The 17528-nt window shown below is 34.9% G+C and overlaps 1 protein-coding gene across 1 annotated transcript; it reads right to left on the minus strand.

The window, feature by feature from the left end:
• Nucleotides 1-115: 115 nt before the first annotated feature.
• LOC149770738 (SPRY domain-containing protein 3-like) lies at nucleotides 116-17004 on the minus strand. The gene is made up of 3 exons (XM_089949180.1): nucleotides 16923-17004; nucleotides 13803-13996; nucleotides 116-12386 (listed from the first exon to the last, which is right to left on the minus strand). The coding sequence occupies exons 2-3, from the start codon at nucleotides 13986-13988 to the stop codon at nucleotides 12252-12254; spliced, it is 321 nt and encodes a 106-aa protein (XP_089805306.1). The 5' UTR covers nucleotides 13989-13996; nucleotides 16923-17004; the 3' UTR covers nucleotides 116-12251.
• Nucleotides 17005-17528: the final 524 nt, after the last annotated feature.

Genomic DNA, 17528 nt, shown 5'->3' on the forward strand with positions numbered 1-17528 from the left:
AATGGCTGACACCATCTTTGGTATTGCTTGAAATAATGTAGTCCAGAAATAATCAGACATTTTGAAATATTTTCAAATATTTATACTTGTATGTTTTGAAAGAAAACAGTACAAATTTTTCATAAAAACATACTTTATTTTATGATCCACTAGCTAGCACAGCTAGTTGGCAATACGATTTAATACCTGTTAGTAACAAGCTTAATCTCCTGAGAAAAATATCTTCATATAAAATAGGTAAAATCACAATCAGAGTATACACTTAACAATCACAATATTACATCTTGCACAATCCATAACTGCTCTATGACAATACAGCTGTGCAACACATGTTTCTTCCTACAATATTTATAAATTGTATACACAATACATATAGTGTTAAAGTCATCAACTGACTAAAGGAAGGAAGACTACCATGTAACAGTAAGGTTAAAGGTCAAGTGGAATAGTCAGTGTGTGCAAACATACATGCATAGAGGTTATCCTTGAATTTGCATGTGAAACGCATAATAAAAGTTATGTACTGTTTGCAAACTTAGATGTTCCCAGAAATACTATCAACCCATCAGGGAAACCTATGGCTTAAAACTATTCTGAAAGTGATAAAATAAATTATGAAGTTTGCAAACCAGATTTCGATATGTTATTCTGCATGATAATCCTTGTGCATTCCCTTAAATGGCAGCTTTTGTCAACATGAAACTGTGCTTAATCAGTGTATACAATTGAAATATTCAAATATCTAAAAACATACAAAAAAATCATACACTTCAAACCAGCTGTAAATGACTCAGTTATGTTAAGTCCATCATATTTACCAAAGAGTAAATACCTGTGTGTACATAATGTAATAGCAGATCAGGGTTTATCATCTTCAATTAAAATTACAAGATGAAATGAAGAGCACAAACAATTGGCGTGTTATGCAAAGATACATCTGGACTGTGGTGTTTGCAGTTATGGGTGGACTATAGCAAACTGCAATTTACCCTAAACAAGGAATGCCAGTTGCAGTCATACTATCACAACTCTGGTGGCTGCTAGACAGTTCTCCCAATGGCTTATATTCAGTGTTAGGCTAGTACAGTATTGGAGGGTAGTCAGGACAGATGATTTGTCTGTTACCACATGTGATACACTCTGGTGTCATTTACGCACACCCCTCACTTAAAAAATGGGCTCAATCACTTGACCTATATTAATGCTATCATAATGTAACCAGATATACATTCATATATTGCTAAACATCTGAGTGTACACAGAGGCAATGATAAATTATACAATATTACAAATTCAGTTAAAACACTCAAAAGAAATACATACAAAATAAGCAAATTCCTGTCCATTTCTACTTTGCAGAAATTAAAATAAGTGTATTTTTTTAAGCAATAATGCAAACTAGCATATGGACAAATAAGCAAAACAAAATTATATATGCCAGTAAGTTATTTGCTCCAAGCAGTGTATTTACATATTTATTTTAATTATTTCCATCAAACAAATCACAGTTTAATTTAGTTTGTCACAATTTATATATTAAATCTCAGGGATCTTAGATATACTCTCATGTTTAAACAAACATTGTTTTACTTGGATTTTCCAACTCTGAACCAGAAAAGAACCCAAACATTTAATCAATGTTCTTTATTTAAATTCTGCACAGAGAAGTAAATTTTTCTCTTGTATAAATTACAAGATGTACAATTTTAACATTAATTTGTAATCAGCAATACAAGTGCTTGCTTGCAAGAGTACTTGCTTGTCAGAAAAGTGTTTACCTGGGTGTATAGTTTATACAATCCAATTCTGAAAACTTTTTTCCTTTGAATAAATATATCCCTCAAGTTATTTGTCTGATGCATAATTCTCACAGCTGTTGCTATGTTATTCCCTTTGTCACTGTTTTGCCAAAAAGTCAGGTTATGTGATTTTCCAATTTTCTCATGACAGGCTATGAACACAACCGATGAAAGATAGCTGAACGGTTTGTGAACTCATTGAAATTTAAAAATGTTGTACACTTGAGTTTCCTCTGTCCTGAAACTTGCATTTATTGTTTTGTCTCTGTCTGTTAATTTTTAAAAAACTCTGCATCAAATGTTTATGTCAACATACCACTCCGGTGGCCTAGGGGTTAGAGCATCCACCTTGGATGCAAGAGGTCATGGGTTCGAACCCCAGCCAAGTCATATCAAAGACTTACAAAAATGGTACTTACAGCTGCCTCGCTAGGTGCTCAGCTTTAAGAGGTTAGTGTCAGGACTGGTCAGCCTGGTATCAGGATAATGTTACTGGGTGGGACATCATGCTACATGTCTGTGGCATGATGCCCCAGTGCTAGACATCACTATAAACTGCCACACTGCAGACATCGTAGCAATATGAGTCTTATGACTGAAAAATTGTTAAAGCTACGTTAAAAATTCTAATCACACACACACACTCATCTTCCAACATCTTTTCATTGCAGGAGTTTTCTAAAGCTTTCCACCATTAAAACAAAATACACTATATTACATCTGTGTTTGAGGCATCCATTCTCACCCACATAAAGCTATCATTACAGTCATTAATGATTTTTGTCATCGACACTGTCTTTTTTCTTGGTTATACCAACTGTATTGCAAATTTTTAAGGGCTTTTAGCATCTTAAATATTCTACCACTGTGAATGGCTTGCACAGTCGACATGGTTCACTTTCTTGCATATATGAATCCTCCAGCCAATTTGGGAACGAAGAACAAGCCCATATGTGCCCCCCCATGTGATATAAATGGCAACTAATCAAGAACTTATTTGCCATGGGATGAGTTCCATATGATGTTCCATCTGCCCTTTTTTTTATTCATCTTTGATTTGTATGCCTTGGCCTTTTTAAAAGAGTGCAGTTTATGTTGAAAAATGTTAACCTTGCATTTCTATGGACATTATCTGATTTTGCTTTATCTTTGTTTTGTATAGCTTTCTGGGGAGTTTTTGCAACATCTGTACCTTTTCCTTTATCTTTGTTTTGTATGTATTTCTGGGAAGTTTTGGCCAAACTACCTTTTATCTTGATTGATAACACATATTTATTTTTGGCTGGAGATTCTGACAAGGGGTTTTCCTTTACCTATTTTTTTGCTCTAAGTTTTTCTGGCAATATATAGCCAAAATTGTGCTAATGTACAATTAAACTGTGCATACTGTATTTGAAATGGCTTCCTATAAACAGTCAAAAACACTGGAGGTGACCAACAAAAAAAACCGAACATATTCACAATGTATGACTGATTAAAATTTTACACAGAAATAACCAAATATTAAAAGGAAGCCCATTCTAGGTGACAAAATCAAATAAACTTACAATAATGATTACCAAAACACAATAAAAATTCAACAAAGCTCTGAACAACTGATCAATGAAAAGTAATAAAAAAAACTGAATTTCTTCATTGGCAATAGTGCCCAAAAAAGAACAAAAAAATCAAAATAGTCACAACAAAAAAATTAGGTCAAATTACCCATCTTATCAGTAAAGTTCATTTTTAGTCAAGATATATTAACAAAGAATGTTTCATATATCTAAACAAGTGACAGTAACTAGGGACCTACATATATGAAAGACAACTATGCCCATCCTTTGTGCCCACCAGTCATATGAAAGACAACTATGCCCATCTTTTAAGCCCAGTCTGCCTCCGAAGCTCACGATCACAGCATTTGTGTAAAATGTGTGACCTTGGGATGAGACAAGCATGTCACAAAATGAATCGCCTAAGCTTTATGATGTTTCATCCAAAAATCCATTGAGTTTTAGGAAATATAAGAACACAATTTTTTTTGGGACCAAAACCTCAACACAAATTTACCAAAACTGCATACATGATGCCAAATTTAACAGGGCAAGAGTGCATGTTGCTCAATGAACCGAATCAGTTTCTTATGAAGAATATCTATCAAGAGGTTTATAAGCAAATAAAAAGAAACATTAACCAAAACCTTAATACAAATTTTCTAATGACTGACCTAGACTACAAGACAATACATGCAAGTAAGCATGTTGTAAAACAAATTTTAATAGCTTCATAACAATTAAAATATATATATATATATATATATATATATATATATATATATATATATATATATATATATATATATATATGAGAATCTATCATTGGGTTAACAAAATGTTAATAAATGATTTTGTTAAAAACCAGACCTTCATGCAAATTTGTTATGACAGTCACTAACCACAAGGTAAAAGGGATGAGTGAGCATATCACAGAATGAAATTCCTTAGTTTCTTAAAGATTTATGGAAAAATTGAACCAAAAGCTTAAGTGTTGACAATGGCAATGGTGGCTGAAAAGTGAGTGTTATGTCCCAATTCCCACTCATGAGCTCAACAAAAATGGTGAAGAATGTGTGTGTGTGTGTGTATATATATATCTAAATATATATATATATATATATATATATATATATATATATATATATATATATATATATATATATATATATATATATATGAATAACTATAGTATTTTTAAAGCAGCACTGTACTTGCATGTGTTTATTAGTATAATGTTTAAGATTATGATGTTGTTAATATAGGATACTGTTTAATGCATTCCATCTACAGCAAAAGGAATTACAAATAATGACTGGGGAAAGCATAAGAATTTGAAGAGAAAAACAAAACCACGCAGATATTTTTTGTGAAAAAATTATATCAATGCAAAACTCTGCCCAACATCAAATATTTATGTATGTAAAAAAAAAAAAAAATTCTGAATACTCCATACAACTCTGATATGCTGAGTAGCATGATGAATCTATCAGGGTCTATGCTAGGGGCAGTTACGACAAAATAGTTGCAGCTGGGTCGTTAATTTCACTTTAAAAAGCCCAAAACATGAAGTTTACTTCATCTTGCCTTGATTTCATACAATTTCCCCCCAGCCTCATTTGTTTTAATAAAATGCACATAATTAAGAAAGTTAAGTTTTTAATCAATTTACCCTTCAAAAAGGAAGATGGACAGATGGCCCATTTATAAAACTAAATTTTATTTGCTCTATAGTCAATTTTGGTGCAAATTTGATGATACCAGAAATTGCATTACTATCTACAGAATTCTTACCAGAAATTGACACATGATCCTTGAAAAAAAATTTGTGCAAAGTTGAATTTTTGTAGCAAATTATAATTCAGTAGAATATAACAAGGAAGTTCAGTAAATTTTTGTGTCCTATATACCATGGTGATGTCATCATCCTTTCATCTCAAAAGACATAAGCATTATAAAACAGAAAGGGAAAGACTGAAACTTAGTATAATGAGCTGTAACCTTAATCATGGATAGCACCCTGATGTGTTCTGTAACACACCTTCAACACACATGTGCAAGAGTACCAAATTTAATTTCATAATCACTTCAACTTTATAGGAAATGTCTGATGAAAACATACAATACTGGCTTTCACCATGACCCTTAAGACATTTGCAGCTTTTTTTCCTTTTCTGCAATTAATATGTATAATAAAGAAAGATTTTGAGTTGTAATAAAAACAGAATTAAAGTTTTAAAAAAGTATATGCATCTGAACGTAATATTAGTAATGTGGCACTGAAAGAAGTCTACAGTATTCTGAAGTTGATTAAAAATAACAGGAATCTTTACATTTTAAGAAGAGTCCCATTAGGTGCATAGTAGCTTAATCCCTGTTGAGGAAATTTTACTTAAGGAATCCACCTGCAACATCCAGTACAATTCATTTGTGTTATAAACAGGGAACTCCATAAATAGTTTGTAAATATATTTTCAAAACAGCAAAGGAAACACCAGTAGCGTACTCCATAAACTTATCATGGCACTGCTCCCCACCTCCTTAATGTCATGAGTATCTGGCATAATTTAATGTCTGCGTGAATGAAAATTTTTTACAAAAATTATCAGACATAGCATAATTAAATAATATGGGAATGAAAATGTAACATGAATTTTATCAATTACTTGAGATATATTTATATGCCATTACCCTGTGTAACCTGTACAAATGATGTAGCCTTCTGTGGGTTGTATTTCAAGCAATATATTTGTTAAACTCCTTAGCATGCACAAACTTTGAGTATTGTTTTACATTCTTCTGTCAAACATAATAAATTTGGTGGTCACTGTTTTTACCAGAATTTACCATACTTTAGAAAATGAAATCCAATTAATCTACAGCTTTTTATAAAGTTCATAACAATCATTATCAAATGTTTTTTTTACTGACCTAATTCTACCATACATATTTGTAAGCTGAGTCCAACTGCAAACTGCACAGACTCAAATCTGCTGAAACATAATGCTTTGGCTGATCTGGGTCTATGCAGATTGTTTGGCATAATCAGTAAAACAAACAACACAGACCCTGATCTGTTGGTGCATGATTCAACAGCAAATCCAAGTCTGTGCAGTTTTAGTTGGATTTGACTTAAAAATGCATATATCTGGTACATATAATTTCAGTAAAGAAATGGATTCATGAACATTCCTAACTGATAACAGAAATGGTGTTTTAATGAAGGTCCACATGGTAATACTTACTTACAGGCATGGACCATACCACAAGTTCACCTGGCAATTAAAATCTCTTGATTCTGCATAATCTGACAATTTCTGAATTGACATAAAATATTTAGAACTCAGGAAATCAATGTCAAATAGTTGCTTCTCCATCAACACAAATTGTAAGGCTAATAATTACTGTACATTTCTGTAAATAAAAACGTCTCAGGTATCCATTTTATAATATAAATAACACAAAATAGTCAACCAAGTAATATTTACAGGTTTTAAACAGGAATTAACAAATTAACAACTAGTGAAAAGCTGATGAACACCTGCTCTTTGGAAATCATATCCAATTCAGATTACAATCAATCTGAAGTGCTGCATCATTGGTTTGCCATCTGCAGATCACCCAAACTAGTGCCCCTGTCATCAACCCCCAGCCCACTCCCCCTCCTTACCCTTAGGCAGTTATAGTGGCCAAAATCAAAACAAGAGTATCATAAACAGTACCTTATATGACCATCCTATTTATTATCCCCTATGCTAGTAGTTAACACACTAAATTTAATGTGCACAAATCATTATCTTATTGGTAGACTAACCATCAGTGATCTCTAGCCTGTTCACCTACAAAATTTGTTATCACACTAAATGTAAGCCATCCACAAACTCTGATCAGATAATATACTCTAGAAAAAAGTTATTCTGCCAAGTCCAATTCTTTTGGTCATAATGACCCTGACATTTAACCTCCAAACCAACAGGCCTCTTCCATACCAAAAGTTCAAGCCCTCAACAGCCTGTGTTCAAGGTATGTGGTCCAGAACCAAAGTTATTCAATCTTTCAGTCAAGAACCTTGACAATTGACCTTTTTACCCCCAAACCATAGGCTACTTCATTACCTTAAGTGTAAGCCATTCCCAAGTGCAAACTATTGACAAAGTCTGCTAACTGTACGTGGTAGACAACATGAATTACTTAGCAGAAACAAAATCAACTGACATCATAACATTAACATGCTCTACCTTACGGCAGGCATATAACAATACAAATATGACATACTTTCTGGAATATCTCTCCATGTACAAACTTTGATAAAATAAAATAAAAAATGTCAATCTTAATAGCATCACCAGCACCATGACATATTCCTTAGATATTCTACATTCCTGCCTTTCCTCCTTAGCAAGAATTCAAAGATTAAAATTCATTCCATGCAGAGTAGTATCAAAGACTTTTGAGTTCACACTATCATGACATACCCAGGTTCTCTGGGGTCAAAAAGCTTTATATTTCTGGACTTATTTTAGAACTGTACCAAAAGCACAATAAAAAATAGACCTCGACTCTACTGTCTAAACAGAATTTCCAGGAATTTAGGATAAGACCATTTCTTCTTTTTAACTACAAATCTTGAAACCATTTCTGATAATCTTGAGCAGTAAGATTTTCTAATTAGCCACTGAGGCAACCAGATCAACACTATTCAGGACCAACTAGTCTTCTGGTAAAAACCCCATATCATTTTGAAGGAGAAGCAATGACAAGATTTCCTTCATAGCTGTCAAGGTGGCCACATCAGTGTCTGATTGACACCTTCTTGATCTAGTACAAGCTAAACATTACAACAGTCTTTTGGTGAAAAACCACTGTTAATATAATTTTCCATCTAGGAGCAGCTACCATGGTGGTCATATTGGTTGTTGTTGTTGTTGTTGTGGGGTTTAACGCCATTTTTCAGCACGATAGGCTATACATGGCGGCCAGTATTAATGGTGGAGGAAGAACCCGGAAAACCCCGGAAAGAACCACCGACCCACGAGAAGCTACTGGCAAGCTTTCTCACATGCCCACATTGGGTGAATCTTAGACTCGAACTGCCGCAGACAGAGGTGAGATGGCAGTGATCCATAACGAAGAGCGCTTTAGACCACTCGGCCACTCGGGGCCCCGGATATCAGATCAGCATAATTCTCATTTTTAAACCAACTAGATACCAAAAAATTTCTTCCACTGAAATCCCTATGTTGATATTACTTTTCCTTTATCAGAAGGAAACAATTTTCAAGATGACTGCCATGGCAGCCATATTGGACATCAGATTGGTACCATTTTAAGACAAATAAGACATCAAGAAAGTCTATTAGCAAAAATCCCATGTTGATATGATGATCCAAGATTTTCAAGATGGCTACTGTCATGGCCATACTGAATGTCCAAGTGGGACCATTTTCATTCTGGACCAAATACACATCATAATAAGCCTTCCAGTGAAAACCCCATGTCAAAATAAATTCTTTTCAGGGGCATCAGCAATAACAAGGTTTCCAAATGGCTGCCATGCCAGTCATATGGAGGTTAGATCAGCACCATTTTCATTAAGAACCGACTAGATGCCATTTATCTTTTAGTGAAAATCTCATGCTGATATAACCAACCACCCAGGGGAAGTAGCAATAACCAGATTTTCAATATGGCTGCTGTAGGAGCCATATTAGATGTCTAAGTAGCACCATTTTCATTAGAGACCAACTAAGCTTTGGGATAAATGAGTGTCAAGTTTCATGGCAATCCTCCACTCAGTTTAGAAGAAGCAGCAATATAATACACTTGTGCTAATGGATGGACATCAGACACTGGACACTGGATAGATGACAGACAATGGCTGAGAGAAAATTGCCCACCACAAAAGCTCTTCGATTCTATGGAGAGTGGAAATAAAAATTTAACAGATAAAGAATAGAGATGCAAGTTTCATCTCAGAGGCTCTGAAAGGGAAGGGGTGGAGATGGGGTTAGGGAGACTGAAGTTGCAACGAAATGTGAGAAACCTACAGGCAAGCAACATATTGGGAAATCTCTTAAAGAGTTTAAAAGCTGTGTCATTACAAAAAAAAAATGCAGTTACAAATGTTTCAAAAGCCTTCAATTTAATACCAATGGTACAGTGGTTTGGTGCCAACCTATTTTATGACCTTTTCACCTCTGACAGCCCCAGGGGCCACTGAGGGGATTAGAATCCATTATGTGCAATTCTTCACCCACTGATTCCTTTACACCCCTCCGCACAGTAAATACCAATTAAAGAACTGTAAGCAATAGAATTTTATGTATTTTTACCGTCCAACCCTACACTAGGGCCCCTAAGTCACAAAGAACTTCCAAAACCATACTGCAAATTTAGACCCTATGGGTAACTTATTAGCAAAGTTTGACTGTGGTATCATGAACAGTCAATAAGTTTCTGTGTTGACTACATGATGGCATGTACATACAGAGAGACACTGTGATGGCAACTAATGTACTTTCCAATAAGAATACATAACGAATACTGGTCTCAAGCATTCTTTCCAAGTGAAATAAAACATTTTTCCAACTGCCAGAAAAAAACTCTACCAAACAATACTTTTAAGAACATATAAAAGGGTCATCATACAGCACATGGCAATTTACTCCAAACAACCAATGCCGGACACAATCATAATATCACAACAACAGGATGTAAATTACAACAACTCCATTGGCTTACAAATGCTATTGTCAATTTGGAAATGTACCATGCCTGTCTTCCTATGTAAGCATGTGAAATGTGTCATGAAAATAAAAGGGACGAAGAAAAAAAAAAATGCACCAAAATGTGTCCCGAGTGTAATTCTTGACCTCATGGCACCAACTAGGGACAGGAGTGATACTAAAAGAGGAATATTTGCAGGGTCCATATTGAGAGGTGAATCAGGTGAAACAGCTATCACTGAGTCTTTCATTTCACCTAAACCACAAGTTCGATTTGCCTCACTTTGATTTCTCACTATTCCCCTATCCCCTTTCCTTTCAATATGATGCATTAATAATGAAAGTGTCAACTTTTGTTTTAGTTTTCTGTTCAGCGAGTCAATGAGGAAGTTGGAAAGTTAGAAAAGATGTTTTATGCCCTATGGTTAATGTTTGGTGCTAACTGATGATCATAAATGCCAAAAATTACATTGCTATCAAAGAATTCCCATTGAAAATTTACTCAAAACCCTGAAAACTTGAAATTTTGTAGCTCAATCAAAAGCATATTATGACTGAATATTTCCAGGTCCATTGCAAATGATAAATATTTTATCCAATAAACGTATGGAAAGATCAGTTCTAAAACAGAAACAGTTCCTGTGATTTTACTGGAACCTAATTTCAAGTGTGCCATAACTGTTTTACAATACATGTGGTAAATCAAAATAAGTTATAATTTTTATAAAGCTTTAAAAGTATTTCATCAGAATTTCAATGTGACATGAAAATTTGCACAAAATTGTTTAAAGGGACTATTGTGAACATTATAAATTTCGAACTTTCTACATTCACTTCTCCCTATTCTAGCCAACTTTACCCTCTACAGGTTGGAGAGGTCATTTTGTCCACCTGGACCCAGATATGTGATGACAATATATTCCAAACGAGACATTGAGTCACAGGATAAGGAAAAATAAGTGTTTTAAAGAAAAGCTTTAAATACATAAACCAAGATGTGTCCACAATTTTATTCTTGACCCCATGGTCTCAATCAGGGACAAATGTTTTTGTTGATGTTTTTTGGGTTTAGTGCCGTTTTTCACCACATGATAGGGCTATACCTGGCAGCCTGTATATCTAGTGGAGGAAGAACCTGGGAAAAACCCCCAAGAAGAACCAATGAACCACAGGAGGCTACTGGCCCAAGACTCACCACATGACCACACTGGAGGCTACTGGCCCAAGGCTCAAACCCAGACAGGTGAGAGGTTAGTGATCAGTACAGGCAAGCACTTTCTACCGCTTGGCCACCCAGGGTCCCTCAGTAGTGCTGAGGGAATGGGAAGTATATGATTATGATAGGTTCCAAATATGAAGTAAATTGGGCAATGGCTTACTGACTTTAAGCAAGACTGTCCACAGACACATGCTCCCAAACACTGATTTATGCATAACCCCAACATGTACAACCCAAATGAAGATGCCCCAAAAAGGGGTATCAGAAGAAGAAAAAAGAACTGGAACCTTTACAATTATTGGATGTCAAAAACAAAAAATTAGATTGAGCACTTGTAAAGGCCAACAATTGGTTATAATTGTAACTGGAAACACGACCGCATCAAGCCATTACTGAATGAATGTTCTCAGTCAACAGCCAGCATCTCCAGATATGGATTGCATGATAATGCCTTGTTCATAGTAAATTGCTTTATGCTATGCATGGTCTTATTGGTTCATGTTCCTTATTTCTGAGAAAAGCATCTAACAAAATCAACATTAATTAACAACCTTAACACAAGTAGCATTCAACTATTCTGCCCAGGTACAAAAAAAAGCTTCAAACTTGGACAAGAACTAAAACAGGAGAAGCCAGTAAATACTACTAAAAGTGTTTCAGAAATGGACACTTTTCTGTAAACCATTGTGGCTACAAATCGAAATAATTTTTAAACAAAAAAATGATAACATGGTATCAATAATAACAGAATGTCAATTACTTCACCATTCTACTCATTCAGAATAATGCAGATCCCCTTGGCCTTCGCTTTGTTTAGATATCACCATGTATTAAATGTTTTGAAATTATCCTGACTGATGAGCATTTCTGGATGGATCAGTGCAACTGACATTTAACAATGTTTGTGAAATAAATTATCACACTGGGATAAAAATATATCACACTGTTGCCAAGTAACCATATTCAACCACTGTCATCCTGTCAGGGGTCGAAGGTCAACTCTCACTTTTTCACAACTACTGAGCATGCCCACTGTTGGGTAGAAACCACCTTTAGGAATCCGCACTTGCCTCTGACCAATTATTTTACCATTTCTTGTGAAGAATATCTATAAATAAAAAAATACATACACAATAGAGTTAATTCCATCTGTTAAATACTACTGGGTACTTTTACCTTAAAACAATTTACCTAAAAGGGAATATTTGTGATAAATGAAGCCAAAGTAGCCTAGATGCCTGCTTTTTGTTAAGCTTATAATAATTGGTATCAGTAACCTACATTCAATACTCGCTTATATCAGTACATGGCTCTGTATGCCTTTATGTCTGGTATTGTTATTCTGAATGATATCTATCTGCATTTGCAACTCAGTGAATTTTCAGGTTAGCATAATTAAATGCACCTAAAAGTAACTAATTCGTTTCATGAGTGATTTCAACACTGTTCAAATCAACATAGAGTGCAACACATCTCGTTAAATGTATGCTAAAACAGGGTGGTCTGTTTACATCAATTTTTTTTTTATGCTCCCATGACCTGTGGATGGGTCAATTTGTCTATTAAGAAGTCACCAGCTTTCCTTTTCAGGTATATCTGTCCATAATGTATTTGCCCCTCATTGATTTTTTTGCAGTATCAAAAATGGACTCTTCCAGAACTCAGGATGAACTTAGCAGATTACATATACACCAACATGTCTTTCTCAGCATGATTCAAATTAATGGTGATGCATTGTTATGTCAAAACGAATTATTTTTAAATCATTCATGCATGAAATGAACTTGGTAATTTTAGCTACATTTCGAAACACTGACCTGAAAGGTCAATGGGAAGTAGACTCAGTATAGTGGACCCTAACAACCCAGACTGCAAGCCTATTGACAGCTGTGATGCTATGACTTATCAACTGCTTGTTTGTCCATGCTCATGGAACTGACACCTGGACATTTCTGCTCATATGTCTAATTTAAAGTTGCTATTTGCTATAAAAAAATTTGTTTGCCCAATTTGACAATTCTTTTTATATAGTAATCCACCATTGCTGGTAATATAAATTATGCAAATTTTAACAAAAATCTTTAGACTGCTCTGGTGGCCTAGTGGTTAGAGCATCCGCCTCGGATGTGGGAGGTCATGGGATCGATCCCGACCGAGTCATACCAAAGACTTACAAAAATGGTACTAACAGCTGCCTCGCTTCATGCTCAGCATTAAGAGGTTAGTGTTAGTACTGGTCGGCCTGGTGTCAGGATAATGTGACTGGGTGGGACATCATGCTACATGGTTGCAGCAGGATGCCCCAGTGCTAGACATCACTGTAAACTGCCACACTGCAGACATCATAGCAATATGACTGAAAATTTGTTAAAGCTACATTAAAAATCCAAATCACACACACACACACACACACACAAATCTTTAGAGAAGCTGATATGCTAACGATAGGCAGAATGCAGTCAACAGGTCAATTACTGGGCCACTTGACAAAATTAGTAAACCAAGATTAAATTCAGACACTCACCTGTACTTTAAGACCTCCTTCTTCCTCTTCCCCATTCTTTTCATTTTGATCTTCCTCATCTGTGTCAGATCCCTGGTAGCCATCCTCCCCCTCCCCACCATCATGAGATCCATCCCCATCCTCAGGAAAGAGGTCACAATCCGCCTCGCTGTCATAGTCTGCGGGGAACAGGATCCCACAACCCATTATGTCACCTAAACACACAAGATCTGATTTTTCAAACACAAAGATCACTGAACCTATGACTAAATCTCAAGCATTTCCAAATGCACTAAGAATCACAACTAACATCTTTGAAGGAAGCAAGCAAAGTGGGATGAAATGTGCTCAGAATCATGGATTCATGAACATATAGATCACAGTGACCTACTTTTGATGACTTAGTCTTCAATATAATGGAAACAAAAACAAAACCACACATGATTACACTCAAAGTTGTATGAAACACTGACCAGGGCAAAAGTCAATGATATGTGAAATGTGGGTCATGATAATCTGTTGGCATGACAATTTAGTTCTCTCTGAGCGATTCCACACACTAAACCACATGATCCTATAAATCAAAGCACCTGAAAAATTTACCTAATTTAATGAAAACAAAACCCAGAAATGATTGGGAGAAGGAAAGAAAGATGGATAGATAAACAGGCAAATGAGGTCAATACTTAATGCATCCATATTTATTTAAAATGTTTTGTGTCCTCAGAAAACAATCATAACATTGGCTTAAGGTAACAAGAAAGATAATGTTGGCTTAAAGTAACAAGAAAGATAACACTGGCTTAAGGTAACAAGAAAGATAACATTGGCTAAAGGTAACAAGAAAGATAACATTGGCTAAAGGTAACAAGAAAGAAAACATTGGCTAAAGGTAACAAGAAAGATAACACTGGCTTAAGGTAACAAGAAAGATAACATTAGCTAAAGGTAACAAGAAAGATAACACTGGCTTAAGGTAACAAGAAAGATAACATTGGCTAAAGGTAACAAGAAAGATAACGTTGGCTAAAGGTAACAAGAAAGATAACACTGGCTTAAGGTAACAAGAAAGATAACACTGGCTTAAGGTAACAAGAAAGATAACATTGGCTAAAGGTAACAAGAAAGATAACACTGGCTTAAGGTAACAAGAAAGATAACATTGGCTAAAGGTAACAAGAAAGATAACACTGGCTTAAGGTAACAAGAAATATAACATTGGCTAAAGGTAACAAGAAAGATAACATTGGCTAAAGATAACAGGAAATATAACACTGGCTTAAGGTAACAAGAAAGATAACATTGGCTAAAGGTAACAAGAAAGATAACGTTGGCTAAAGGTAACAAGAAAGATAACACTGGCTTAAGGTAACAAGAAAGATAACACTGGCTTAAGGTAACAAGAAAGATAACATTGGCTAAAGGTAACAAGAAAGATAACACTGGCTTAAGGTAACAAGAAAGATAACATTGGCTAAAGGTAACAAGAAAGATAACACTGGCTTAAGGTAACAAGAAAGATAACATTGGCTAAAGGTAACAAGAAAGATAACATTGGCTAAAGGTAACAAGAAAGATAACACTGGCTTAAGGTAACAAGAAAGATAACATTGGCTAAAGGTAACAAGAAAGATAACACTGGCATAAGGTAACAAGAAAGATAATGTTGGCTAAAGGTAACAAGAAAGATAACACTGGCTTAAGGTAACAAGAAAGATAACATTGGCTAAAGGTAGCAAGAAAGATATCGTTGGCTTAAGGTAACAAGATATTTCAAAACTCTGACCTGATACAGCAAACGTTAAACAAAAACTTTAATCTCACATTTTTCATTATAAATAAAAAAATTTTAAAATACAAAATGGCTAGAAAATGATTCTAAATACATACAAGTGAAATTGAAATGCACAGTTCCTACCTACAAGCTGTGAAAGAAACCATAAACACAAACTTTAACCAAAAATCTTCCCATGTAAATAGCAAAACAAAATGGGTAAAATTTGATAACAAGTAAATCATCAGGTTATTTAACAGTTTATGGCTTCCTACTAGTCATAAACAAGACCATAAACAAAACCTCCTGATGCTCCTGTGATCATAGGGCAATGCACAATTAAACCTCAAACCTTGCCCAATAAATTAGTAACAATGGGTAAGAAAGCATTAATTAAGACAGGCATATGCTAACACACAGCAGCAAAATTTAAATGCAGTTCCTTTATATGAGCTGTCATCCAGACCTTACCCATAAGCAATCTACTGCAACTTTGTATAGGCATGCTTTTTGTATGAGATCAAGTATGCTCAAAATATTATCAGAAATGAAGCCTCAAGTGTTGACAGACATATGGACAAATGATTACATACGATGGCATGACAAGTAATGGATGCAGAGCCATACCAGCTCACTTGAAATGGCAAGCTAAAAATTGAATTGTGGAAATGAGTACAACAATGCCCACAAAATTTTGTTTGTTTGCCTTATTTGGTTTCAACTTAATCATGCTAAATGTTTTGGTTTTTTTATATAAAAAAGTCAAAGTAAAAGAAATTCAAAAAATGATTGGGAAAGTTTAAACGTGAAAACAGGGCATATAAATATTAATACAAATATGCATAATAAATTTAAGTTTTTAAATTTTCCTATCTCAAGTGATTTTGCTTAAATATTACTGTGGAAATACAGAAATTCAGACTGAAATAAATTCTTGAACAACATGACACATTACCTTTGTTGATGAACAAATGACAACAACCTTGCTGATAAACAAGTGACACATTACCTTGGTTGATAAACATGACACATTACCTTTCTTGATCAACAGGTGACACATTACCTTTCTTGGTCAACATCTGACACATTACCTTTCTTGATGAACCAGTGTCACATTACCTTTCTTGATAAACTACATTACCTTTCTTGATAAATGTATTACACATTACCTTTCTTAATAAACAGGTGACACATTACCTATCTTAATAAAAAAAAGGGGACACATTACCTTTCTTGATAAACAGGTGACACATTACCTATCTTAATAAAAAAAAGGGGACACATTACCTTTCTTGATAAACATGACACATTACCTTTCTGGATAAACATGACACATTTTCTTTCTTGACAAACATGTTACACATTACCTTTGTTGCACCTTGGGCCAAAGGGATTTCCAACACCAGAACCAATAAATATTTTCCCGTCATCTGTTAAAAAAAAGTAAAAAGAAATGAAACAGAATAATACTTGCTTTTTCACAGAGTAACATATTAAAAATCTGCTTAACATTTTAGCCAAACACAAAAAGAAAATTGGATTTTTTTAAAGGGATTCTGAGCAATAAAAGCTTGTGGTAACAACAGCATTACTGGGGTTCTAGCCACATCTCCCACTACCTTTTCCACCCCACCCACCCCCAAACAGCTACCAAATGGCTAGCCTCCATGTTTTTAAATGGTCCATTCTCTTCTTCTAATTCAAGGAGTTCTCAACGAGTTATTATTAAGTTATTAAATACTTCTACTGATGGTTTATATCTGGGTGTAGGTCAAAATCCACCCCAGCAAAAAATGAAGGATAGGGCATACTGCATCCCCAATAATACTAATAATGGCATCAACTTTACCATTTGCAGTCTCTCTCAGGAGTGACCCATGCAGAACTCACATGCATGTACACCTGAGTGCTGCATCACAGGATGGTGGTGAATATGAGCGATGAACATGCATGAAGGCCATAGTTGTACTCTC

The sequence above is a fragment of the Sinohyriopsis cumingii genome, unplaced genomic scaffold, assembly GCF_028554795.1.
Source record: "Sinohyriopsis cumingii isolate HCF-2022 unplaced genomic scaffold, ASM2855479v2 utg002433l, whole genome shotgun sequence".
Taxonomy (NCBI): Eukaryota; Metazoa; Mollusca; class Bivalvia; order Unionida; family Unionidae; genus Sinohyriopsis; species Sinohyriopsis cumingii.

Bases quoted from the DNA above. Each gene is read 5' to 3' on its own strand.
- LOC149770738 (XM_089949180.1), bottom strand. From the start codon at position 13,988: ATGGGTTGTGGGATCCTGTTCCCCGCAGACTATGACAGCGAGGCGGAT. The intron at 12,387-13,802 runs GTGAGTGTCTGA...TTTTATTTATAG, and splicing joins AAGGAGGTCTTAAAGTACAG to ATATTCTTCACAAGAAATGG.